The sequence below is a fragment of the Akebia trifoliata genome, chromosome 12 (assembly GCF_017979445.1).
Source record: "Akebia trifoliata isolate Shusen 1 chromosome 12, ASM1797944v1, whole genome shotgun sequence".
Taxonomy (NCBI): Eukaryota; Viridiplantae; Streptophyta; class Magnoliopsida; order Ranunculales; family Lardizabalaceae; genus Akebia; species Akebia trifoliata.
In genome coordinates this window covers 14,569-41,893 of record NC_141386.1, presented here as the reverse complement: position 1 = coordinate 41,893, position 27,325 = coordinate 14,569, and the positions used below count along the sequence as shown (strand labels likewise).

The following is a 27,325-nucleotide window of genomic DNA, read 5'->3' as shown; positions in this document are numbered from 1 at the left end:
TGAGTATGGCATGTGAGGGGGTCATTAATCTCTATTTCTTAATCTGTGTAATGGCCAAAGTTTCTTCCCACTTTGCCATTCTTTTTTATCTTTCTCCATGCATTTTGTTGTGTTTGCCTTCTCTTCTTTTTTTCCTCTTTGCTTTATTGATTCTAACTTTACTTGATGTGATACGGTCAAAACAAAACATCTTACTTTAAAGCCCATTTGGATAGAAAGTAAAAAAGTAGAAAATATCTTATCCGGGAAGAAAGTAATTTTAGAAGAAAATAACTTTTGAAAAGTAGAAATTAATTTTTTTTGTTTTATAAAAAGTAAGGATTTTTTACTTTTTAAAAAGAGTTTTCTAAATTGAATTCAAAGAGATTGTATAACCTTTTAACTTTCAAAAGTCAAAAAGGTACTTTTTGTGTGTATCCAAACATGCTCTTAAGTGTTGTAAAAAGTACTTTAGAAGCTTCATGTTTTTTGGATCTTACAAAAGGGTCTGGAAACTCAACTGGCTATCAGACTTTAAATTGGATCATCTGGTTTCAAAATTAATGACTGAGGAAATTTATATCTGACGAAGCAAATTTATTATAGTATCCACATTGATGTTCCTCCTTTTGTTGGATCATAGATTGTAAAAACAGTGTATTATTCTTGTTTTACATGAAGATTAAATCTATTATTTTGGGTTGGCATGTTTTTTTTTTCTCTTTTTTGAATTAAGGCGTTAGTTGCGTCCTTTCACTTCAACATTCAAACTTAAGACGCCTAATCTTCCCATCTTTGACTATTTGGGAGTGAGATTGGAAAATAAAAAAAAACCTAAACACAAAAATCCAATGATTGATATTTATTCTTGGGATAAAACATCCTCAAGATATGTGATATTAAAATAATATAAATTTCATCTGTTAGATTTTATGTTTACATGGTTGGGATCACTTGTTTTCTCACGAGTCATTGAAACCTACTCAACTAGTAACTGAGAGTTTGCTTGATTTAGATCATATGACTTCGGTCAAGTCTTTTTGCATACATGAACCAAATGATGGACGGGAGCAACGGTGAAAACAGAGGTGGTTTCATCCACTCACCACCACTACCTCCCAAAGCTCCTTGGTAGAGGCTTCCATCATTGGTGAGCTCGGTCCATAGATGAATCCGAGAGACCTCATTTATACAGCATATAAGCCTATTGAAATGCAATATTTATGAAAATTCGAACATGTAATTAACCATTAAAACCCCTGTTCTTTTTCATGAGAAAAGAGAAAGGGGTATGCTCCCACACAATCATACACAGCCAAAGAGAAAAGCATGGGAAATTTTAACATGACAAATATATTACCTATTCCAGGCTGCTTTCCCACTTGTGCTTCTCACCTGCCATAATCAAGACAAAGGAGATTGTTGGTTGAGACAGGAATTACAAGACAAACTGAATTATAATGCCTGATATGGGCTGTTTTCAAATTACATTTTTAACTTGTTTCAAAACTTCTCAGAGAGAATTAAATATCACTGTAGAGTTCGAAAGGTAGAAATTGTTTGAGTGTGCTATATGAAAATTTGAAATTGCAAGTCTTGAATTCTCAAGGATTTGTGTGAAGCAAGACACCCCGTTTGGTGATATTCATGTGCTGAAAAATCTTCAGATTAAAGCAGTCGTATAAAGCCACAATTTGTATAAATATGTTGGGTAAATTAGGTGGACCCAATTAGAAGTGGGACAAATTGACAATGATAACAACACACTTGCATGAGTCAACTGTACAGAAATAGCTACTAGTGATGGGAGAGGTAAAACCTATCCAATCCAATATTACAAACATAGGTTTAAATGAAGATCAAAGTGTAATATAACATTCTCGGATAGCATATTATATTCCAAGTAGAAGAAATATTAGAGAATTTTGACAACTACAAAGAAAAGGTCATGCAATGCTTATATCAGCTCAACAACTTGCTTAATAAGCAAGCTTGATGCACCCTTTATTATCAATAAGAATATTTGCCCCCTGAACGTTGAACTGACTCAATTGACTAGTTTTGGAAATATGGTAGACTCATTTTTTTTCTCAAAGTAAAAGTACCAATTAAAGAGAAGGGAGATATACCTTAATGTCTTTGTGCATTATTCCATTTTTTTGAAGATAACCCAACCCTTGCAACAGTTGCTTCTTGTACATTTTGATAACCTATCAAACAAATGGGTATGGAACATATTAGCAAACCAAGCATACCAACTCTGCAGACACTATGTGGGAAAAGCCCATATTTGACGGACCAGCCTGTCAAATATGCCCGTCAAATATTTTCTTGTAGAATTTTTTTTTGACAGTCCTGAACTATCAAATTATTGGAAGATAAGCTTTAAAAAAAAATCCATAGTTTATGAGCATCGAATATAGAGGTTTAAAAAACAATAGGACAGTCCTCTAATTCCAATCACAATAAACGAAATAGTAATAAAAAAAAAAATCAGAAAAACAAAAGAAACAAGATCATAAAACAAATATCATTCATAGAAACCAAATCTTGACCACCCAAGAAACTCAATTCACATCAAATCCAATTAGAAACAAAACACAAAACTTATCATTGCAATACCAACTAATTCACAAATAACATAGTAAAACAAATTGTTCAACTAAAAAGAATGACCGTTGACAAGACAAAAATGTCAGAAAAGAAAAAAAGAAAGGTAGCTCAAAGAGATCAGAAATTATAAAAGAAAACAAGCAATCAAACCGATGTACCCTTAGAACTAATGGAAAAACTATTTGAATATCTTCTCCATTCTTATCTTCTGTGATACTAACCTCATGTCCGCTGCTCGAAGAATCACGTCTTATGGGTCGTCTTAATTATCTTCCAAATCTTCAAATCGATTGAGCTCTACATCTTCTTTTGTTGTTCTTATAGTGGGAATTGTTCCTTTCGGACATGATTCACCTGAAATTTTCCATAATTGCTTTCCAATGTTGTATCTGTTGTGTTATGGCCTTTCGGCCTCTCCGGTGGATCCTACAAAAATAAAAATAAAAATGAAAAATTTTAGGCTTTTAAGAATCTCTTGAACTCAGTTGTATATCTCCAAAATCAAAATTTTCAAAGAACCAATTCAATTACCAATGATTTCTGTCCTTTTAATTGAGGATGATCCAAAGGTAGTTGTTACTATTGAGCTAGAAAATAAACATTAGAGAATAAAACTAGACCGATTATTGGGCTAGAAAATAAATTAAATTAAAGCAAGTAAACTTACATTATCGTATTAGCCCTAAATCCTTCTATCTAAATGGAAAACTAGTTGTAAAAACAAGTTCTCTCCTCCACCACAAACACATGAAAGCCATGTTGATCTGCAATTTGAGCCAATTAAACATACTAAATAAGAGAAAATATAATTATAAAGGGGAATTGAAAGTTGAAATCGTGTTAATTCTAGCAAATTCAAGTTAACCTTGTCAAGATTCAGAAAACCTAATAGACCAGCAAAAAATAGCAAAATTTGAACTCTAGTCTCCAAAAGACCAATAAATTTTGTTATAAAGCATATTAATTCTTGAATTGTCTCTAAAAACTCCAAGGATTTTGAATTGAAACATCTTACCTGAATCTTTGTTGATCTAGTGGTGGGGGAAGATGAAGAAGCTTCAACTATTGGTTTTTTAATGAAAATCATGGCTAAGTTAAACAACAACACAATAATGTTTGTTAATATAGAATATCTATGGTGATAATAAAACCCAGAACAACAATTAGTACAAATATGTGGAACTTTGTTAGTTGTAGAAACACCAATGGTACAACCTACAAATAACTTAAGAATTACTTAATCTGTTTCTCATCTATAAAGTTGAATCATAAATAAATAAGGTTAAAAATAAGTTTTGAACAACTGAAATACATAATCCAGCTACTTTTCCAACAACTATCATCCTCGTTCAACAAGTCATAAGGAGAAATCAAACTTGGACAAAATGATATCAGAACAACCAAAAATCCAAGCATCAATTTAAGCAAGACTCTTACCTATCATTCCAACTTGGTTGAACTCTAGTTGTTGCCCAATCCAATAAGTGATGAGTAGGATTTCAATCTTCTTAGATCTAACATATTCAAGGCTTGGAGGCACATAAATCTCTTGATATCAATTAGGCCATCCATCATAATTGAAAATATTCTGAGAGAAAAAACACAAAGATAGAAGTAATAAACCACACCATTTGAGTATTAAGAGCTTTTAGAGCAAAGGGTCTGTTTGGTAATCCCGTAGTTCCATGTCTTTTGCAAGGTGGGGATGGAATTAAAAAGGGAAGAGCCTATGAAGGATTAGCTCTATTTGTCCATCCACTATACTGGACCCACCCACACAACAATCCACCAAAACTTTGTTTCATTTAGCCAAAATAGATTATAAAATATTTCAAATCATGCACTTCCTTGCTAAGTCTTTATGACCATTTCCCAAACCATATTTCTTAAGAGTTAACAAATAAGACAACATGAAACAAGTCCTACAATCAGTACATGAGAAGTACTCCTCACAGTTAGCTAAACCTACTCCACCCCACATTTGTTTAATGAAAATCTAACAGAGCAATCTAGGTACAATGATTCTTAATTTCAATGACCTCATTAAAGGATAGTTTCCCAAATTTGGGTCAAATCCTTTCGTATTCTCCATTTTAATTTCACAAGCTAATCATCTTGAAAAAAAAAATTGAATCTTAGGCCATGGGTTCAAGTCCATCTTAACTATAAGAAAAAAAAAAAAAAGAGAAATGAAATATGACATCCATGAGATGGTTTTCTATTTATTTAGTTGCTTAGAATGCTCGTTTCGTTAGCAAAAAATGCATACCAAATAAGAAATATTTCAAAATGAACAAAATTCCCTTGTCATAAACTTGTGTCCCTCTGTTTAATGTAGGAAAGAGTGTCTTCAGCCACTATTCATCAAGAAGTGAAATCAAAATGAAGCAAGAACCTGAAATTTAGTTGAAGTTTTGTACCATCACAGAAGGTTTCAGCTGAGCATGCATTATTACATAGTTGATAGGTAATAAATTACCATTTAGAATAGCAATATAGCATAGGTTGATATTAATACAGTGATGTTACCCTGTATGTTTTCCTATATTTCAAGACAATAAGTACAGTAAAGTGACCTTTCAAACATTTTAGCCAATCAAGAGCACTAAATTTTCCTAAATCCATTTAATGTGCTTGGTAGCATAAAAAAATGCATGGCAATACATCTATTGAAGTAGATATTAGTCTCTGAAATTAAGCATCTTTGCTCTCATTAGTACTTTGGAGTACTCAAAAAGTTAGAGGGAAGATAAGCTTTTTGGGTCCATTAGTGCTTCATATATATATGTTAGTAGTGTAGATACGTGGGCTTCAAAACCTTTGGAGAGGTTTGAGCTCATCTACATGGGTTTAGGAGTCGCCACCATTCAATTAAAGTGTGAATGGACACTATAAAAGGTTTTTTAAAATCTATTTTTCGCTTGTATTGACTCATATATCCAAAGATAAGGGGAAATGGTCTACCTAGAAATCTAAGGTAAGGAGGTTCAATTGAGGGACAAGGAAGGTGTTAGGCGCTTTGTCCCTCCCATCCTAAGATGGTTACCAATATATTGACCATAGGCGAAGATTAGAAAACTCTTTTTGGATTTTGAAAGTAGAGGAAGTTATAGAGAAAATTAAGAGGCAAAAGAATTATAGTCTAGTTTTAAGAAATTGAAGATTTAAACTAATGAGCAAGCTAAAAATGAAACAAAGTACTTGCTGAAATTTTTTGTGAGCCTAGGATTTTAGTCGAAATCTATATAAATTTCACCTTCTTGGATCCCAAGACTCTTTTAAGAGGTTAAGTGCTCACTTGGGAGCATCTTTTTGCTGGTTTATCCTTTAGAAGGTTTCCATGAGTTGGACACCACCATGGAAAGATTAGGGACCTTATGCATGAGTTATGTCCTCTTTGGGATTGTTTTTTGTTAGCTTACAGAGTTAGGTAGAGATCCACTAGATAAATCTCCACCTTTGACCCGTAGCTATTTTAGAGTAAACATAATGTGATGTGTGTGCACATAGTGTATGTATGTAATGGAATTAAAAAGAGAAGATTACTTCCAATGAGGGATTACTCTCTAGCTCCTAAGCCATTAAGGAAGGAAAATTAGAAAAAGTCTATTCTATGAATTTAAATTTGCAAGGAACTAAAGAAAGTAAGGATATCTATACTAGGAATTTAAAACTTGCAAGGAAAGTAAAGAATAATTATTCTAATGCTCTTGAGAGCTTATTGATGGTTTACAGGAGGAGATTACTTTGAGAAGGTTTTACTCTCTATCTCCAAGCCTCAAACTAAAGTAAACTAAGATCTACATCAATAAAAACAAAGAAATCTTAAAAGTAAACTTGCTTGAATGTAAAGAAGGGAGTGGATAGAAGAGGGAGGTTTAGAAGGGAATTACATAGAAAAACCAGAAAAATTACAACTACACCCCACGTTAGTCTCTTCTTCTTTTTCTTCTTAGTTAGAGCTTCTTGGGTGTTTGGAAAAGAATTTGGACAGAGTTTTGATACGCTAAAGGGCTTTGAGGAGAAACTGGGACATAATTTTGGATCAACTTGAGCTCTTCCATTTGCCTTGGAATATTTATAGGATTTTGGAAGACCCTTGGGGATAAATTGGTCCTAAATCTTCAAATTCCCAATAATTTTACTAAAACCTTCATGAAAAGCATCAATTCTACCTTCTAACCTTTGCCTTGATGGTATTTATCCTCTTGTTATGTCTAACCAATCTTGATCATCAATGGGTAGGATAGTAAAAACTCAAAAGTTCTAAAGAATTCTTAATGCAAGTTAGAATGGTCCTAAGACCTTGATCTTGAGTCAATTGTGAGGGAAATAAGTCAAATGACATGTAATTAGATAATAAGTTTTTGACCTCTTTAGTCATTTCCTTTGGGAAAGTCTCCAACAAACTAGGGATAGGTTGGTCATTAGGTAGAAGTTCTAGAGAATTCTCTAGGGTGGATATAAATGCCTTAGGCTTCGAAAAGTGGTCAATTTACATGGAATCCCTTCGATTTTTGAACAATGGTAGAAGAGGGATTTTCCCTTGATGAGTCTCAACAAACCAAGGTTAGTAGAGGTAATTGGCCATAAGTTGGGACCAAACAAGACTTTAGGTCAAGATTAGAAGAATGAGTGATTTACTAAAAGACTCTACGTGGAAAGAATTATGAGGGATTTAGCATAGGTAGAAGTGGAATTAAGAAGGGATTTCTTGGAGAATAAGTCACTAAGAGAGAGGGTTAAGGAGTTATTTTTCCTAGAAAATTTGAGTGCACACGGTTTAAACTGTTTTAACTGTCTTGGCTGAACTCAAGGTTCAGCCAAGCTAAATTTTACCCTGGTCGAACTTGAGGTTCAACTAGGCTTAAATTAAGATTGGTTGGACCTCTCCAGATTAATGAGTCCCTGTGCTTGATCTTCAGACTTTAAACTAGATAAGAAACTCTCCATGTCGACTCCATTCTCGAAAAGTTTTAATGTTCTTGGGTTCGACTCAGGCAAAAATGGGGTGTCTACAAGTTGTGACTATCTTTACTACGTCATCATCATCTAAACCCATTCTGATTTTAACATAGATCAAAAATAAATAAATCACTAGATGAAGCATTGAACTACTCAAAAGTATTTTTAGAAAACGTTGCCTCTTTTGAGATCAATGTTTCATTTTAGTATCAACTAGACTAAACCACAAACTCTCCTCACCATTATAACAAAGATTAGAGCTTCAAAACCCAATACAAGAACTACAATTCAAGAAGAAAATTGAAATGCTAGAAACCCAACACCAAGAAGAAAAAAATTGAAACACATGAAGTACAATAACAAGAAACCTCTTTGGTGAGCTGGCAAGAAACCTAGGGAGTGATTCCAAGGTATCATCTTCTACTCCTAAATCTTCTTCTCTTTATCTTCTATTCTGTTTGATCAAACCCTAACTTCCAAACCCCTTGATAAATCTCCCTACCTAGTTTCCATTAACATCTAGAAAACACCCTTGTTCTTTCACCCCCCACCCATAACAACCCTACATTTAATTTCAATCAATTCTTATTGACTTTAGATTGAAATATTGCTGGGATTATTGTGTGCATTAAAGTTTACATCTTTTGTAGTACTAAAACAGTCCAGCGATCTACCCTTCAACTCACCTAAAAACCTATACAAAACTAGTATTGACACAATTACTGGACCACCATCCAAATCAATGAACAAACAGAGGCACCTTCCTGTTGACTGATCTCATATTTTTATACAAAGGCACTTTCCAAGTAAAATTAACTTAAGAGCTAAAATGAAATCTTGCACAGCCTTTTGCCAAGAAGCCAACACTTCACTAAGGATTCTTCCATTAAGTAGTTCATTTAATAGGAATATATGCATGACATACAGACAATTGCATTTTATGGAAGGTCAAACTGTCCCCACAACATGCATACTCATACCCAATTATTGTAACAAACAACTGTTGTTTTGTTGTCATCATCATCATCAAAGCCTTATTCCAAAATTTAGGGTCCGTAAGCGACTCTTGTTCCTCCATTCAATTATTTATAGGTCTATTCACAAGGAATTTCGGTGTCTACTTTTTGAGGATTTTATTTACAGATGGGAGCTTGCATACCATTATTTAAATAAAATTAAAATTAAAAAATGAAGCCAAACAAGAGAATGTCATCAAGGGCATGGTTTCTCAGGAAATGCTTGCAATAATATTCATGTTCATCCCATTTTGAAAAAAAAAAATGAGATAAGCTAAATAGTAAAAATTGGTGAACATTTTATAATGAAATTCTCACTTGTTGCTAAAGCATGAAGAGACAAAAGTCTTGAACAAGATAGATATCTATAATATAAGAGTGGAATAATAAAAGACGATTAAGATACCCCCAATATAGAAACATATGTGAAGTAACCAATGCCAATTGTGGGGGGAAATGTAGAATGATATATACACTACAATTAGAGGAAACCTAATGAAGAATGCCTAAACTTATCACCAAGAGTGATGAAACATCAAGCGAAACTTTTACCACTTTTGAAGGAATAGCCATCCAACTTTGACTCCAAAAAACATGGTTGAACAAAGATAGCCAGGTTAAAAATCCCCTCGCAGTTCGAGGGGTTAGGAAAAACCCTCATGCGAAGGAGATCTCAGGATCCAGTAAAAAAAGGACTGTATTGTGGCATGTTTGTTGGATAGCAACCATTCACAACACATAGAGAAAACAATATCTCATCCTATTCCTTGAACAACTCAATTTACTGATTTGGCATGGATATAGTATGCCTTACCCCATTGGTTAATTAATAAGAATATTATTTAGCCATTCATATCTATCTTGATTCTTGAGTCATATCCTCATAGAAACTACTAAATCATCTCTTGTTATCTCTTATAATAAAGAAGCCCTCTAACTAGACTTCTAGAAGACAAACTAAAATAAATACTATTCTAAACAAATTGGGCAATGCTAAAATCATATTATAGTTGAGTTTTCACAAAAAAAATTCTACTATTAAAATGTATGAAATCAAAATGGATAACATTCTTGGGGTAATGTTGTGATGTCCAAGCCTGAGTTCAATGTCCTTCATTTTCTGCATTTGTGTGTTATTTAGACATACCCTTCCACTTTAAGGTGAATGAACCACCAAGGGGTGAATTGGAAATATAAGCAACGGAAGCACACAAGTTATTCCTACTTATATCAGAAAGGCAAAGCAAGAGTTACTTCAATCTATTGGAAATGTTAGAATAGATAGTTAGTTTTAGTTTGTTTTATATGAATTTATTTCTATTATTCTTGTGTAAGGGCATTTATGTCCATTCCCTTATTATGTGTTATAAATATATACCAAGCTCTCATTATGAGACTTGTGTGATTTTCTCTTCTAAAATTCTTCTTGGTATTAGAGCCAAAAAGAAAAAATCCAATCACCGTCTTCTAATTCACATACTGCAATAGAGATTTGCACTATGATCAATAAATATTTTTTTTTTTTGCAATAGAGACTACCCTTGGCAATCGGCCTTGTGTTGTTGGGTGGATGTCTATTAGCCCCAAAAATTTCTTGCGATCAGTCTTCAGGCTACAGCAACAACTATAGATCACACATATCACTTCAACCGCATCAGCAGGCTACCTGTAGATCAGGATCTGGCTTGTGATCAGCCTTTAGGATCTTCTAATACCTTGCGACTGTAGCAGAAGGTCTAAATCTCATCTACGATCAGACCTACAAGCTTTAAAGTTCTCTACGACAACATCAGGAGGTTTCTCCAGGCCTGTTTCCCACTTATGATCAGATTTGGATGATCTACAGTGACCTGCGACACCAACAGCAAGTTCATACTTGAGTTGCGACTCAACCTACAGACTCTAGAGTGCCTGCGATCAGGTCTAGATAACCTAAAAGAACCTGTGACAGCAGCAACATGTTATTGGCTGAGTTGCGATTCCATCTACTGTGATCTAGAGGTTCGTTTATGACTTTCGATCAGTCCTACAGGGTCTGATCTCCTCCACGATACTTCTATAACACACAGTCAGCCCTACTACATTTCTTAGCTGTGTTGCGATTCCATCTACCTTGGATTACAGGTCTATATTTGACTTTCTATCAGTTCTACATGATCTGATTTTGTTCTACGATACTTCTACAGCACAGAGTCTGCCCTAGAACACTTCTTAGGGTATATACAGACCTGCGACAGTGACTATTTTTGGTTGGTTCAATCTCACAACAGTGGTATTTGGTTGGTTCAATCTTATAACAACAGGAGGTGTTGGTTCTAGTGTTGCCAACAGCAATTAATAAGATTATTTGGCCTTAAACAGTACTGACACGTGAGATCTCTCTTCAATCCAAATACAATACTAATAGTGTGCAATGACTACGACTCACGAGACTAAGGATTCTACCACCACTTTTGGGACCAATTTCTCCGTCCAACGTATCACCAATGCGTCACTAGATGATCGCAACTTTCAGAGTTGGTCTCCGTCTGTACGACTTTATTTGGGTAGTTGGGGGAAATCTGGCTGGCTGTTAGGTAGTATTCCTAAGCCATCCCCTATTGATCCCAAATTTGAATAATGAGAAATTGATAATTGCACTATTCTTGGTTGGTTATTCAATTCCATGGAGCAACGCATCTACACTATGTTTATGTATCATGAGACCGTCTCTTCTTTGTAGTCAGCTCTTACTCAAACATATGCACATGCTCGCAATGATTCAAGGATTTATGAACTTTATCGTGATATTGCTCAAGCATCCCAAGGAAATCAGAGTGTTGCAGATTATTTTAGATTTCTTCAGTCCCGTTGGGAGGAGCTCTCGCACTATGAGTCCATGGCCGAGTTATTTGTAGAGACAGCTGAACATGTGGTCAAGAAGATTGCTCGGCATCAGACATACCAGTTCCTCATGGGTTTACGCCCTGAATTTGAGGCATTGCGGATCCAAATCCTTAATACCACTCCTCTACCTTCATTATTTGAGATATTTGTGACTGTTGATAGCGATAAGCGTCGTCGCCGTGTCATTCCCTCTCAGACTCAGTTACCTGTCACTACCTCAGCTCCAGATACAGATCAGATGGCCCTTGTAGCCAACTCCAGTTTTTCTAATTCCCGTACTTTAGGATCCGGGAATCGAGGCCGTGGGAGTCGTGGGCGTGGTAAAGGAAATAGTCTGACATGTAATCATTGTGGGAAGATTGGCCATGAGAAGGCTCGTTGCTTTCAACTCTATCCCCACCTGTTGAGATCTTCTGGGGGACAGCCCTGTGCTGCTGTTGTGGAATCTACCTCTGTTGATCATGTTTCCTTGGGTACTATTGATTTGCAACATCTTCAGACACAGATTACAGCTATTGTACGGGATCAGCTTCAGGCTCAGACTCCCTCATCCTTGACAGTTGCATCCACTCCTCCAGGTACCTCTTCTGCATTTCATGCCACTCAGTCTAGCTCTGCTCCTCTGACCTGGGTCATTGATTCTGGTGCCTCTGATCACATGACTGGTGAGTCCAATAATTTTATTTCTTCTATTTTTCCTACTACTCATAAGGAGGTTCGCCTTGCTGATGGGTCTCTAACTCCTGTTCATAGTAAGGGTTCTATATCTCTAACTCCTGGTTTTCCTCTTGATTCTGTTCTCCATGTTCCACATTTATCTCTTAACCTTATGTCTGTGAGTAGTATTACAAAATCGCTTAATTGTTCTGTAACATTTTTTCCTACTCACTGTGTCTTTCAGGACCTGACTTCAAAAATGACTTTTGGCCAGGGATATGAGAGGGATGGGTTGTACCTGTTTGAAGCTCCACCTACTGCTGCCCCGGTTTCTGTGTTCCCCCTCACTGGAACTCATACCTTTTCTTTTCAGACTTTAGACTTATGGCATGCTCACTTAGGACATGCTAATTTTCAACACTTATGTTCTTTATTTCCTGCTTTAAAATAATCTTGTAGTAGACACAAATTTCAATGCTCTGTGTGTGAGCTTTCTAAACACACACGTGCATCTTATATTCCTCGCATGCATAGAGTTAATGTTATTTTTGATTTGGTTCATTCTGATGTGTGGGGGCCTTCCCCTGTAACTGCTTTTAATGGTTATAAATATTATGTTACATTTATTGATGATTATTCTCGTTGTACTTGGGTTTTTTTAATGCGTTCTCGCTCTGAAGTCTGACCTATTTTTGTTAATTTTCTTAAAATGATTCAAACCCAATACAACATTACAGTCAAATCTCTTAGAACAAATAATGGTGGGGAATATATTTCTGATGGGATTCGCTCCCATCTTTATGAGCGTGGTATGCTTCATCAGTTATCCTGTCCATACACTCCTGAGCAAAACGGGGTGGCGGAACGTAAGAACCGTTACCTCATGAACATAGTCCGTTGCCTTCTGTGCGGGATGCATGTTCCCAAGTCCTATTGGAATATGGCCGTTTTTACTGCTGCTTTCCTCCTGAATCGTGTTCCGAGTCGTACTTTAGGGGGACAGGTACCTCTTCATGTTCTTCGACCTGATAGCACTCTCTTTCCTATTACACCTCGTGTTTTTGGGTGTACTTTCTTTGTTCAAGATAGAACTGCTCATCGTACCAAACTAGATGATAAAGCTACCCGTTGTATCTTCTTGGGTTACTCTTCTATGTCAAAGGGGTATCGGTGCTATGATCCCCTTTCTCATAGTATTATTCATTCCCTAGATGTTATCTTTTTTGAAAATGTTCCATATTTTCGTACTTCATCTTCTTTGCAGGACTATTCTTCTTTACAGGATTCTTCTCCAACAGTGCTACCATCTCCAGTTTTCTCTCAATCTTTATCTTCACCGCCGTCGCTGCAAGTTTACTCTCGTCGCCCTCCTCCCTCTCAAACTTTAGTCTACATTTACGCCTGTTCCTTCTATTTCTGACTCTCACTTACCAATTGCACTTTGCAAAGGTAAGCGAGGGTGTGTTACTAATCACCCTATCACCCAGTTTGTTTCTTATCAGGGTCTTTCTCCTTCCTATCGAGCCTATCTTGCCACTACTGGCTCTATTCGGGTTCCTCAGTCTGTATCTGAGACTTTACGTGATCCTATGTAGACTAGAGCTATGATTACTGAGATGGATGCATTGCAGAAGAATCACACCTAGGATCTTGTTTCTCTTCCTTCTGAGGAGCAGACTGTTGGTTGTAAATGAGTTTTCACAGTCAAGTATCTTGCAGATGGTACTGTTGATCGCTACAAAGCTCGACTTGTCGCTAAGGGATTTACGTAGACTCCAGGAAAGGACTTTGGAGCCACATTTGCCCCTGTAACCAAACTGTCTACTGTCCGTCTACTTATCTCTTTAGCGGCCTGTCACTCCTGGCCTCTTCACCAGCTTGATGTGAATAATGCCTTTTTAAATGGTGATCTGACAGAGGTTATTTATATGGACCCCCCTCCTGGCTTTCATTTTCAGGGGGAGTATTCTGGGAAAGTATGTCGTCTTCTTAAATCTCTATATAGCCTAAAGCAATCTCCGCGAGCCTGGTTCTAGCGTTTCTCTGAGGTCATCTTATCTATGGGATTTTCTATATGTCACTCTGACCATACTTGCTTTATTCGACGAGGAGTAGATGGCCGCAATACCATTGTCTTGATTTATGTGGATGATATTATAGTAACTGGAAATGATGCACAGTGGATTGACATGGTTAAGAGGCAGTTAGGTAGTACTTTTGAGGTTAAAGACTTAGGTCCCCTCAAGTATTTTTTGGGGTTAGAAATAGCCCGCTCACGTCGTGGTATTTCGTTATCTCAACATAAATACACTTTGGATCTTCTTCAGGACACTGGTATGCTTGGTTGTCGTCTTGCATCTTCTCCAATGGATTAAAATCATCGCCTTCATGCTGAATCTGGGGAATTTTTATCTGATATTTCATCTTACCAGAGACTCGTAGGCCGTTTAATTTATTTGACTAATACTAGACCGGATTTGACCTTCGCAGTTAATGTAGTCAGTCAGTTTATGCATGCTCTACGTACCTCACATCTTGATGTCGTGTACTGTATCCTTCGCTACTTGAAGTCTCGTCCCGGTCTAGGCTTATTTTATTCACCCACTGCTCAGCCACATCTATCATGTTTCACTGATGCTGATTATGCGGGTTCTCTTACAGATAGGAGATCTACATCTGGTCTCTGTACTTTCTATGGCAGTAATCTTATCTCATGAAAAAGTAAGAAACAGAGTGTGATTTCTCGTTCCTCTGCTGAAGCTGAGTATCGTGCTATGGCTCTAGGCACATGTGAGCTTCTTTGGCTTAGATCTTTGTTAACAGAGTTGGGATTTCCTACTGTTGGTTCATCGTCGCTGTTCTGTGACAACAAGTCTGCTATCATGCTTGCATCTGACTCAGTCCTTCACGAAAGGACTAAGCACATTGAGGTTGATGTTCACTTTCTTAGGGAGAAAGTTCGGTCTAGTGTACTTAAGACAATCTTTGTTTCTTCCCCAGATCAACTAGCAGATATGCTTACAAAGTCTGTTGGACCTTCAGTCATAAATTCTCATCTCACCAAGCTGGGCCTAGTTGATATATTTGCCCCAGCTTGAGGGGGAGTATTAGAAATGTTAGAATAAATAGTTAGTTCTAGTTTGTTTTATATGAATTTATTTCTATTATTCTTGTGAAAGGGCATTTATGTCCATTCCCTTATTATGTATTATAAATATATATCAAGCTCTCATTATGAGACTTGTGTGATTTTCTCTTCTAAAATTCTTCTCAATCTAGGACAAAGATAACAAATAAGTCTTTCTTAAAACATCCAAGTCATTCAACAATTTAGAGAGTAAAAGTTGTCATGCAAACACATAAGGTTAGAAAATATATGCAATAGAAGAATGTAGAAATGTCATACAATGACGATATATTAACATTAATCCCAATAATAACCATGCCATCAAACAAGAAAAGACTTATGGTTCTGGTTGAACTCACTTCAACATCGTAGAACTTGATGTAGAATCGAGACCCATCTAAGGAAAGCTTGATTTCAAAAATTTCTGCAATGGTTGAACTGAGCTTTCCATTAACACTTGGACCAAGCCCTCCAACATATATCAATTCTCCATAAGTTGCTGCCTCTTCAATTCCAACAAATGCTATAGGTACTCCTCCATTCAACATTACCCAAGTATATAAATTAGTTATAAATCAAAATGTTGATAGAAATACACAATCCCACTACACTTGATCAGTATAACCAAAATAGGGAAAGAATGTAAGTTATACATAAAAGGAGCTATTGCTCCACACTAAAATGCTGGGATTAAAAAAATTGAAGAACAAAATGGATTAAAAAGACGAAGCATCATGAAACAAGCTACCACTATGAACTTGGAGTGCTAAGAAAATCAAAGGGTTTTTATAAACTAGAAAATTGACTCACTTAATTTGTTTGAAGAAAAAAATTTGATCAATAGATTTTTTTTAACTCTACAAACATGCTAATTTACATACAAGTAATCTATCAACAGATTTGCCTTGGTCATTACATTTATATTCGAGTCTCTAATAAAAGCATGAGGAAACATGCTTAGAACCATCATGAGGAAACATGGTCTTAAACCTAAGTTGATCCAAAACCAACTTTGGATGACTTTTTTACTAATTTGGGCCAACAAGAAAAGAGAATTCGATGAGAATGGGTGCTCGGAGTATCCCATTGTTTGTCGTTTTCGGGAAGGAGATGAATTCGTACAAAAAATCTTTCTTCTCGAGAAACGTAAGTATTTTTTATATGAATGAGTGGGCGTAAGTCACAATTAAATCTCATAGATGGGTGATGAGATATGACCATTTGAATGCATCGATGTCCTGCATTAGAAAAGGGATACCTTCACGAAAATCATGTTTTTCGAGGAAGGATGTCGGTCAAGGGGAGAAAATTCGGGAACATGGAGACGTAGCTAAATCTAGTACGGACAAGTGGATATAAGCTACTAATCCTTTAGATGAATGGCCAAGGAGATCCGAGCATTTAAAAAATGTAAAAAATTTCGACGAGAACGGGTGCTCATCTACAATATCCTGTTGTTCGCCATTTTTGAAAAGGAAGATGAACTCGTAACAAAAATCTTTCTGTTTGGGAAACGTAGATATTTTCAATACGGAGAAGTTGGCACAAGTTATGATTAATTCCCATTAACAGGATAAGATATTACCATTTGAATGCATCGATGTCCTGCTTTGGAAAATAAATATTTTCACGAAAATCACGGTTTTTTGGAAGGATGCCGGTTAGGGAGAAAACATCTGGGAACATGGAGACGTAGCTAACTTTCGTACGGACAAGTGGAGATAAACTATGAATTGGTTGGATGAACGGGCAAGGAGATATGTAAAAATTTTCGAGTTTTCAACGAGTTTAGGGACTTGTTTAAACTTTAAATGACGTTTGATGTTCCCCAATAAACAGATAGTAGATATAATGCAAAAATACAGTTCCTGCTCGAGTGACTACGTGGAACACTGCTTAAGATACTACGTTGATGTGGAGGTGCGCACAGAACCATAAAAAATGTTGATTTTGTAACTCAACTTGAAATGGTAACTAAAAAACTCAATGACGTGGCAGGTGGAAGAACCATAGATTTTTTCTTTCGAGATAAATAATTGCACATGTTTTATGGCAGATATTACGTTGAATTTTGTCCTCTTCAACCTTCAAATCTCAAGAATGAGATATAGGGTTTTTAAGGAAGTTGAACTTAATGGGTTTTTAAAAAAGAGAGCTACTATTGCCACACCAACTTTTACTAATGCCACAATGATTCCTATGATAAATAATCTAAGAATTGCACACAGTTGATGTGGCGCTAGCAAAAGTTGATGTGGTAATAGTAATTCTCTTAAAGAAATCCAAAAATGTACTGTTTATGAAAACCGTTTTTTAAACACTGTTTATGAAAATCGGGCCGAACTGGTGGTCCGGTCCTACCAGGTATTACTAGACTTTGTAATAGCTATCCGTGTATGAAAATATATACATATAAAAAAAAAAAGTTGTTTATATATGTAAACCGATCCAACCAAATTAAACAGGGTCAAACCCACCCAATGACCTCTTCAATAGTCTATGATGAAAAAAATAAAAAAAAATAAATTAAAAAAACACTCTTTGTTCTGTTTATGGATATGAGCCAAAATTGGATAAAACCTTTTTTTCACAGAAAAGTCAATCTTAGATTTCATAGGATCTCGGATTGAACAATGACACTAACTCAGGTGAATGGAGGGAATCCCCAATTTAAAAAGCTATCTTCATTAAATTTCACGAGATTTGACTTTCGTGTGAACAGAAAAAATCTCTTAGGCATTAGGTCGTCAGGAGGAATGTTTCATGTGGACACAAAATCAGATGGTTATTAAGAAGTGGGTAAGAAAATGATTATACAACTAATGCTTTAAAATTAGAGCAATGGTTGGACCGACAATTTGTCGAACCAATTTAGACCCCGAGTAAATTTGATTTAAATTTATTATTATTATTATTATTATTTAAATATTACTTTTTCCTAATTAAAAGGAAAACGTTGACAAAACCACTGACCAAACCGATTTTGGGTGTTACTTAGAAAGAACAGCTAGCTCTTGAAGAGGATAGTATAGTAAGAGATATATGGCAAAGGCAGGAGGAATTGTAAAGCCCCAGAAGAAGAAGAAGAAGATGAAGATGAAGCAGCAATTGGATCCTGTTGGAGAGGAAGCCATAAGAAGAATGAAGTCATCAAGAAGAGTAGTTGAACCATCTCCCGACGGTTCAAGTGAGCAGCTTAAGCGGCGTATACCTGAATGGATTGTCGCCATCGATGAATTTAGGAAGAAGAGCATTTGTCTGGTTCCAATCCAAAGTTTACTATCTTTCGAGTCCATGAGAACATGCGCCAACTGCTTATAGCCCCAAAATCATCTCCATTGGCCCTTCCCATGCCCATGAAGTAGACTTAATAGAAGCCATGGGAGAATACAAAATGAGGAGGAGCAATAGTCGTTGCGCTGCTGGTGGTCTGATGCTCCTCCTCCGGACCAATTTTCACCATTGTTTCTTTCTTGTTTTTTCCTTCAGTTGAAAACCTAATTCTGTAGGGTTTCTTTCTTTTACCTTGAATTGAAAACCTGATTCTGTGGGGTTTCAACTGATTTGGGACAGACAGGGAAGATGAGAGAGAAATCGAGAGATGAACTAGCCGTTGGCACAGAGAAACATAACAACGGCTACTAACAAGTTTCAAAACGGGGCTTCCGGGACAATTACTCCCTTTGCGGAAAAAAAAAAGGTGGGGCGTGGGGTTCAATTGAGTTGACTCGGTGGTCTGAGCCAAACTCGAACACTGAGTTAACTCGTTTGACCGAGTCAAATCAAATACCGAGTTAACTCGTTTGGCCGAGTCAACTCGAACTATGAGTCGACTCACTGTGCTGAGTTGACTCGGTGGGTTGTGTCAACTCGTTTGCTGAGTTAACTCGTTTGACGAGTCAACTCGCTATTTGAGTCAACTAGGCCCCTGAGTCGGCTCAGTGGGTTGTGTCGACTCGATCACCTAGTCAACTCGTTTTACCGAGTCAACCCTGGTGGTCTGAGTCAACTCAGTCACTGAGTTGACTCTGCTGACCGAGTCAACTCTACTGCTGAGTCGGCTCAGTGGGTTGCATCGACTCAATTTCCGAGTCAACTCATTTTACAGAGTCAACCCCGTGTGATCTGAGTGACTGAGTTGACTCTGCTGACCGAGCCAACTCGACCACTGAGTCAACTCATTTGGCCAAGTCAACTCGACCACTGAGTCGGCTCATCTTTTTTATATTGAAAAATTCATTATGGTTTTATTTCATCTTGGTTGGGCTATTAATAATGCATGCAAAAAGTGTTGCAGGGCACTTAAGTTGAGGGCATAAAGGAAGAAGTAGTTTTGACACCTGGGCATGATCTTTCTTTCATTGCCGCTGGAGAAGGTATTGCTGCAGCAACACACACACACACATAACGCTTTGATGAACATAGATGCATGTTTCTAACTTCTGATATTTATGATGGCAGAACATCGTCATGTTGGTCCAAATAATTTTAACTTGTTTAGTAGCCAGAGTCGCACTACATTCACATTGGTAAGTACTTTTGGATGGAAGAGGCCTATTCTTGCTCTATTAATCATTGAATTGGCTTATTGGGGAATATAAGGTGCTGCATTATGGCCTTGCCTGCTTTATTCTTGACTTGTCAATGCTTTTTCTTTTTGGAAAGTGTTCATCATAATAATCACCGTAGTAACCTGTTGTATGGTATCATTTATATGCAAGTGTTTTACTCTTTTAGGAGCCTTGTAATGATATAGAGAATGATTGAAATGACTATTTGTGCAGGTTGAGAGCGTTTTGAGTGTAATTTCCATGCTTTCAAGTCCTAATGATGAATCTCCAGCAAATGTTGAAGCTGCGGTAAGTGAAACTAGTTTGTAATATTTGTCACCACTTACCAGTGTTTGTCTGTTTCCTTTTCTATGATCCCCAATTTGTGGTCCCAAGTAGTTCATTTCTGTTATCCTTTGGGTTTACATATTGAAATATGCATCCTCTTTCACAAGTAGTTCATTTTTGTTATCCATGCAGTGATAGTGTTCATTTAGTAATTTATTTTATCGTTCACATTCTTTGGAGTATTTTCTGCATGCTGCTTCCTCTTTCACAAATTGGAATGCAGGCTTAATTTTTAACTAATTAGGAAGACAAATGTAGTACTTGGACCATATTTGGGCCCCTACTTCAAATATTTTAGGAGCTAGTACATTTCAAATATTTGGGAAGGAGACCACTCAGGCTGATTGGAGGTTGAGTTTTGATGAATCGTTTATATTGAGGCTCTTTGTGTTGAAAATAAACCTGCTGAAGATGTTGGACACGCCTGCAATTCTTGGAATTCTGCAATGCTTTTGGACAGGTAAATGCAACTTTGGTTTTGTTAATTACATTCAGACCACTAGTGGTATTAGAGACCAATGATATATTAAGTCAATGACATCTTGTTGACATATAATGTAGTATACTAACTCTATAGAATTTGGTGACATGAAGCAGTCTAGTTCCTAGTGTATGAAGTTAATGTTTACAGTGTGTGTGTGTGTGTGTGGGGTGGGGGGACAGGCCTAAAGCTTTTGTATTGGGTTTATATTAGTTTTCTTTTGGATCTAACCGTCGGGATAATTTGAAGAGAGTAGTTTTCTTCTGCAGTAAGTACCAGATGTGTAAAAGCTTAAGACATGAGCATAGATTTTTGCACTGGGATTTTCAAGTTATATAGTATCTCTTGATTGTTTTTTTTTAATCACTATCTTTGGATGTTATGGAGTCTCATATGCATTTGCTGATGCAGCCACTGATGACACACAGTGGATGATGCAAATGAGTGGATTTGGCTTTGATCCTTCAAAGGTATGTCTATTTGGTGGCTTTTTTTTCTTTTCTTCTAATTGTCCTTGTATATTTGATCTAAGAAGTTCCTATACTATCAGTGCCAGATATCAAAGAAGATGAATTGATTGTCCTTTAAATCTATTTCACCTTGTACTTAGCTTTCTAGTAACAGATATCATAGATTGTGTACTTCACATTTCCAAGTGTCTTTCTGACAAATGCTATATCCCTTTAGCAAGTTAAAGGCAAGTGCTATGCTAGCTAAAATTCCTTCCATGGTTAATAGTACTCAACCAAGTTTTAAGTTCTGTTATTGGAAGTGAGTTCATATCCACTTTCTCTATCTCAATCCTTCACGTGCATTCTAATATTGTAACTTGTATATCACGTTTCATGTGCATCTTTCCGATAATTCATTAAATTGGTGGAATTATGGAAATAGGTTTCCCAAAAAATTGATCTGCAGAAGATGGTAGACTCCAAAGGATAGAGGAATAATCTTGGTGCGAAGCTTGGGCATCAACTCTTTTCATTCTGAAAAGCAAGTATCTTTAATTTATTGGAGATTGCTATCCAAACAGGAAACCATCAACTCTTTTATCACTAATATTTGTAAGTGATGAAACCAGTGAAGTGGTTCAAGGCCCGTCTTTTCCTCACCCACAGAAACAAACATCCCAGCCGACATCTACTTGCAAGCAAATACAGAAAAGATATATGCCTTTCACATGTGTGCAAAAATGAGCTTTTTCTTAAGTTTTATTGTAATTGGTATTAATCTTTCTTTCCCTTTTTTTTTGTGGTGATTAACTGGTATATATCTTTTATCAACACAATTAACTACTTTTATCTGGTGTAAGGACCTACACAAGCTCAGAATTTGAGAGATTCACTTGTAGAGGTGAAGTCTGATATTGTTGTCAAGGTAAATTCTTATAAGCATTTGTTATGTTCTCATGGATTACAGTACCATCTATTCATCTATATATTAACTTTATTGTGGTTGCTTTTTGTGATACAGATTGGGTTGAGGCTTGCTCACGTTCTTTTGATGAAGCGCATGTTGCGAGATTTACTGAGGAGAGTGGAACTCTGGATGACATATGGGAAACAATCTCAGGAAGTGATCTTGTGTTGCTATTGATTTCCGATGCAGCACAGGTTGACATTTCTTAATCTTGAATTTTCATACGCTATTGCTTGATAAGCTTTGAGGTACATAGCTTCTTATAGCTTACCTGGGTCATGTTAATGGTATTTGAGCAAGAATGTGTGGCTGGTTATGCATTCTGTGTGATATATATGCCTCCTGAGTTATACGTGCTCCCAGAAGAAACACCCATCCCTCCCCTAGAGCCCATAGCGGCTTTACTTTCTCCTATTCTTTGGCAGGTATAGTTTCCCTCCTGACGTGTACCACTGTCGTCCTCTTATTGAAAACTTCATAAAATTCGTTCTGTGAAATGTTAATGTTAGGTTTTGTTTATGAATTCAACTTAACAGTCTGAATCTCTTTGATATGTACTCGGCCTGGATTATACTATTGCAAATGGCTATTCCCACCTTAAGATTGACATCGAGATTAAAGAATTTAAACTTGGAAATAAAGACAAATGGATATGACTTAAATAAGTGGAGAGAAATCACTCGAATGAGACCTGACTTACGGCTTCTTGATCTTGATTCTGGAAGAGGTTGGGACTTGGCTACAAAGCTTATTTCCGAGAGAGGTTTCCTTAGAAGAGGGAGATTATCGGCTTCTGCTGCACTAAGGCATCTGTATTTCTTGTTGGGTGGTGATCAGGTGGCCGCGGTTCTTTCGAAACTAAGCTTAAGCAAGTAATCATTTTCTCAGTTATGTAAGTATTGCATTGTTTTCTTCCCTCTATATTTTCTTCGATTACTTCTCTTTGAGTTCATGAATTCAAGTCTAGCTTACGTGCCAACTTGAGTTCATGAATTCATGTATTGCAACATCTAACTTGGCAACAACTAACCAATTTGAGTTCATGAAGTCAAGTCTAGCTTATGTACCAAAACAAAATGTGTACTTGATGTTTATAGATGACTTGAGTAAAATTAAGAGAAATTTCGATCATTTTTTTATTCTTTTTTTTGTTTGTTTGTTTTCGAGAAAGATTTCCTGACCTTTTCTTCCTCATTAATTCTATCGTCTCTTCCAAGATGTTATAAAATTTGATGATAGTAATTCTTTTAACGGATTCATCCTCTTTGATGCAGTCTGGTAAGAGTTTCTTGCCAAAAACTTCTCACAAAGTCCCATCTATGTGAAGTCACCCTGCTAAGATCTATGAAAATGCCGTAACTTACTCATATAAAATAGCTTCTTCATTGGACAATTAAGTTCATTTGTGCTATGCCCTCAGGCCAAGCTTGATTTTGTAGCCTTTCTTTTTTATGAAAAGTTGAACCCAATAATTTGAAGTAAAAAGTGGGAAGTGAAGAGGACATCAGGAGAATTAAAGTATTTGGAGAATGCATTGTACTAAATCTAATGCTCATAGTTGATTTTCATATTCGCAGTTTCTTTTATGCTTTATAAATATACTCAAGGCGAAATGTTTGGGCATGGCTGAGTGGTATGCAACATGAATCCCATTCCCTGTACTCAAGGAATGTTGTTTTTACTCTAGGTAACAGAAAATGAACAATTGAGGGGGTATTGGGCCATATTCTTCTAGTGTAATATCGGATGTGTTTCAAGTCTCAACTACCACATAACTACCATACCACTACAGTGGATTAGTTGAGTAACTGGACTTAGACTCTCTTTGATATCAATCACTAAACTAAAAAAAGTAGCAAATCAAATCAGAGAAGTCTGAAACTGCAGAATTGAATTAAGTGATGTCGAAGCTTGATTCAAAATTTAGCTTTCGAGTCAGTAGAGTATGTTATTAATTAGCTTGTAATTCAAAATGGGATTCATGTTGCTGACACCAATCAGACGGGTGTTAAGGTTCTGGAAATGGCGATGAAATGTAATTTTTTCCTTAGATCTTAGGCGAACACAAGCCCACTTACTTGAGATCCTTAAATTGAAAAATTACTTAAATGTCTTTATCGGCTATCTTTGTGATATCTCTGATGTACATGTGTTGTATCTCATGTTTTTTGTTACAATCTATGGACTTCTGTTGATTAGAGGTTGACATGAATCAATATTAAAATGTCTGACCTCTCTGATATCCTGATTCAGTTTCAACTTTTGGTGCTGTTTTGGACATGGTAACAAACAGGTGCTCTTCTATTAAACTTTTTGGCTGCTCACAAAACTTCATTTTATTTTGCCTAGGATTTTCCATTTCTGTTTGTATATTTTGTGTGAATCAAGGGTTCAATAGTCCAGAATCTTCATGCGCCCATCTCAGTTAGTATGTTTTTTTGTTCTCAGGGTCAACACTGCTTGTCTACTTGTAATCCTGTCCCAATGTTACAGGTATAGATTAAGTCTTGCAAGCCTTTTATGATGATGATGATGATGGTTTGTTCCGATGCTTACATAATTTGTTTTGAATTTACAGTATGCCCGAGTTTCTGAGCATTTCAGTATGATTCTTTTTGCAGCCTTGGCTTGGTTTTCTTGTCATTGTTTGCTTTGGATATTGCCAGCCACTGGCTACAAATGTACAGGTGGGTTACTTGAATGGTAGATCCACAGATTTAATGCTAAATGAAGAATTACTTCTGCTGGGACAAATTCCTCTTTTATACAGACTTCTCTTTTATGCTTGTTGAGATCATCGTTTTGGTAATGTTATGTTCTAAGCTTGAACCAATTTACTATTGCAGTACTTTTCTGTCAGGAAAGGCTAGTCATAAAGATGTAAAAGACAGCACTAATTGGCATGTCAAGGCATACTATGGAAATCGTCAATTCATGGCTTATTGCTGTGTGGTATCTGAGGTTAATTATAAATCATATAATCTGCTTGAGTCAATACCTTTTCCTATAGCCTTACATATATTTGAAAACCATGTCCGTGTCTTCTTTGATACATACTGCAGGGTCTTTACATCATCCTTTTCCTTTTTGCAAAAAACCAACCTGAGAGTGTGATTGATGTAAGTCTTCGGTCTCAAAATGGTACATTTATTTTCTAAACATTGATACATTCAAAGAAGCTCGTCCTGGCTTACTAAGTTCCTGTGTTCGTCTCTATCAGGTTTTACTTAATACTGTGAAGCACAATTCACTTCTTTCTTTACTAGTTGCATTAGTTCTGTTTGGATGGGCAATCAAGCAAGCAGTCAACATTATACAGGTAGAGAGACACAAGTATATAACTTATGAGAAAACTCATGTCTGCATAATTCTCCGGGTTCTGTAGAAAATCATACTAGAATTTTCATCAAATGATTGAAGTGCCATGTACCTTTTTGTGGACTATTATAACCTTTATAAGCCCTGATGTTGGTCATATTTGGAAGTGAAGTTTCTGGAATATTTTTATCCAAACACTTAACTGGGTGTTTGTGCGCACATTTATACATTTTGATTTGGTTTAGAGATAATTGTGATACCATATTATTGTGAATTTGTTGAACTCTTTTTGGAAATGTATTAGCCTAGCATTTGCTTAGCCAAAATGATAAAAATAAAATGTATTAATTTAGCATTTGTTACAATGAGTAGTTTTTGTGAACATGCAAACCTAGATCTTGTGTTAGAGTGATTGTTATATGCCTAACCATAAAAAATATTTATCAGAACTGACACGTCTGCAACATGTTACTATAATATTGTGATCTTTGAAAATTATCTGATCCGTAATATGTTATACTATTACTGTGAATTTGATGAACTCCTTTCTAGGTGGGTCATATGTTACTATTTTTAACAGTTTTTTGGTATTATTCAAATAGCTAGTTCTGGTTTTGCTGCTATCTTCAATTATGGTTTCTTATATTTGGATTTCATTTTAGATCTAAATGGTTGTATTTTTTTTAATGGTATTAGATGAAGATGTGTGTGTGTGCTTTATGATGTTAATAGAAGGCAGAGACCCTGAAGCTACTTATTTCTGTTATGTTTAGATTTCAGGGCGAGGTGGGCACACTCCTGCTTTTTCACTCAAATGTAGTTCACATTTTCATGTTTTTTTTTTCTTTTTTCGGAAAGAACAGTGTTTTGATATTGTGTGAAACAAGGGAAGCATTAGGAAAGACAATACTTGCATTGTGCTATTCAATGATTCGTTAAAAAAATTCACGAAAATTCTGGCTACATACAGTGCTATTTACTGGAAAATGCGTGCGCATGTACCAAGCCTGTTCATACACCTTGTACAAAAACTGAGTACTATGACCGGACTGAGCCTATTAAAAAATATCTATCAAAAGCTGAGCTCAAGTTGGTCCGTTGGAACACACACCTATTTAACTCTTCGCCTTATAATTGAAAGGAATTGACACTGATTTGAATCCACTCATTGAACGATGAATGGACTGTCAGGGTGGGAAATGGGACCAACCAAACCAACCGTTCAAAGAAGAGCGTATGGCATAAATCTTGTAAGTAGGATTATCTATGTTCAAAATGATTGTCTTCTTGCAAGATTTCCAGTTAATTCAACCTAGAATATCTAAGCAATTGGTACGAAAGATTTTGCCCATTTAAAAACAAGTTAATAAACTGCCATATATATGTCTGGGCTCTTAAATTCCCTTTATCCTCTTAATGAGGATGATGATAAAATTGATGGAAATTGTGATGGTAATGATGTTTAGTCACAATTATGATGTTTGTATAGCAGTACCTATGTCACGTGGCATTCTATGAAAGCTCATTGGTGACAGATATCAGGGATAATCCAACGGTACTCACCTTACTAATATCCAAGGACATCTTGTGCAAATCTGGATTTCATTCCGACTTTGATTGAAACAAGTAGAGATTAGAGATAGAACAAACACAAAAAAAGAAGGTGAAGAGAGGGAACAGATCATCTGTAGTTCTATTTTCCTGCAGTTCCTTGTGAAACTCTTCACACATGAGAGAGGTAATGTTGAAAGCAAAAAAATAATAATATATCAAGCACGACAGGATATTTAGTTGACTTTTTCTTTCTTAATTGTCTCTCGTGCTGTTGAGTTCATAATTTTTATTGTCAAACTCAATGCTTTTTTATTTAGTGTCGGGTTCACATTTTTTATTGTCGAACTCACCAATATTTATTATCGACTTCACCACTTTGTATTTACTATCGAACTTGATGCTTTTTAATTAC

General features: G+C 36.2%; 2 protein-coding genes across 14 annotated transcripts; one reads left to right on the top strand and one right to left on the bottom strand.

The window, feature by feature from the left end:
• Positions 1 to 801: 801 nt before the first annotated feature.
• LOC147388390 (uncharacterized) lies at positions 802 to 18,925 on the bottom strand. 9 transcript variants are annotated; one of them, XR_015170682.1, is made up of 8 exons: positions 18,455 to 18,925; positions 15,603 to 15,766; positions 3,260 to 3,356; positions 3,124 to 3,179; positions 2,814 to 3,018; positions 2,109 to 2,189; positions 1,340 to 1,374; positions 802 to 1,183 (listed from the first exon to the last, which is right to left on the bottom strand). XR_015170682.1 is itself a non-coding variant. In XM_086418719.1 (5 exons), the coding sequence occupies exons 1-3, from the start codon at positions 18,537 to 18,539 to the stop codon at positions 2,911 to 2,913; spliced, it is 357 nt and encodes a 118-aa protein (XP_086274845.1). In that variant the 5' UTR covers positions 18,540 to 18,925; the 3' UTR covers positions 802 to 1,374; positions 2,109 to 2,189; positions 2,814 to 2,910. The 9 variants fall into 9 exon arrangements, 1 of the variants encoding a protein (XP_086274845.1); XR_015170678.1 differs by having other exon boundaries at positions 802 to 1,374; XR_015170681.1 differs by having other exon boundaries at positions 802 to 1,374; positions 3,124 to 3,171.
• A 71-nt stretch (positions 18,926 to 18,996) lies between these two features.
• Positions 18,997 to 26,314, top strand: LOC147388389 (CDP-diacylglycerol--inositol 3-phosphatidyltransferase 1-like). 5 transcript variants are annotated; one of them, XM_086419645.1, is made up of 14 exons: positions 18,997 to 19,619; positions 19,705 to 19,772; positions 20,028 to 20,601; positions 21,034 to 21,092; positions 21,517 to 21,999; positions 22,096 to 22,466; positions 22,578 to 22,933; positions 24,295 to 24,334; positions 24,490 to 24,534; positions 24,663 to 24,728; positions 24,888 to 25,002; positions 25,104 to 25,160; positions 25,262 to 25,360; positions 26,133 to 26,314. In XM_086419645.1, exons 8-14 carry the CDS (start codon positions 24,321 to 24,323, stop codon positions 26,238 to 26,240), a joined length of 504 nt encoding a protein of 167 aa, XP_086275771.1. In that variant the 5' UTR covers positions 18,997 to 19,619; positions 19,705 to 19,772; positions 20,028 to 20,601; positions 21,034 to 21,092; positions 21,517 to 21,999; positions 22,096 to 22,466; positions 22,578 to 22,933; positions 24,295 to 24,320; the 3' UTR covers positions 26,241 to 26,314. The 5 variants fall into 5 exon arrangements, with proteins under 5 accessions (XP_086275771.1, XP_086275772.1, XP_086275773.1 ...); XM_086419646.1 differs by having other exon boundaries at positions 21,034 to 21,999; XM_086419647.1 differs by having other exon boundaries at positions 20,028 to 21,845; positions 21,935 to 21,999.
• The last annotated feature ends 1,011 nt before the right edge of the window (positions 26,315 to 27,325 follow it).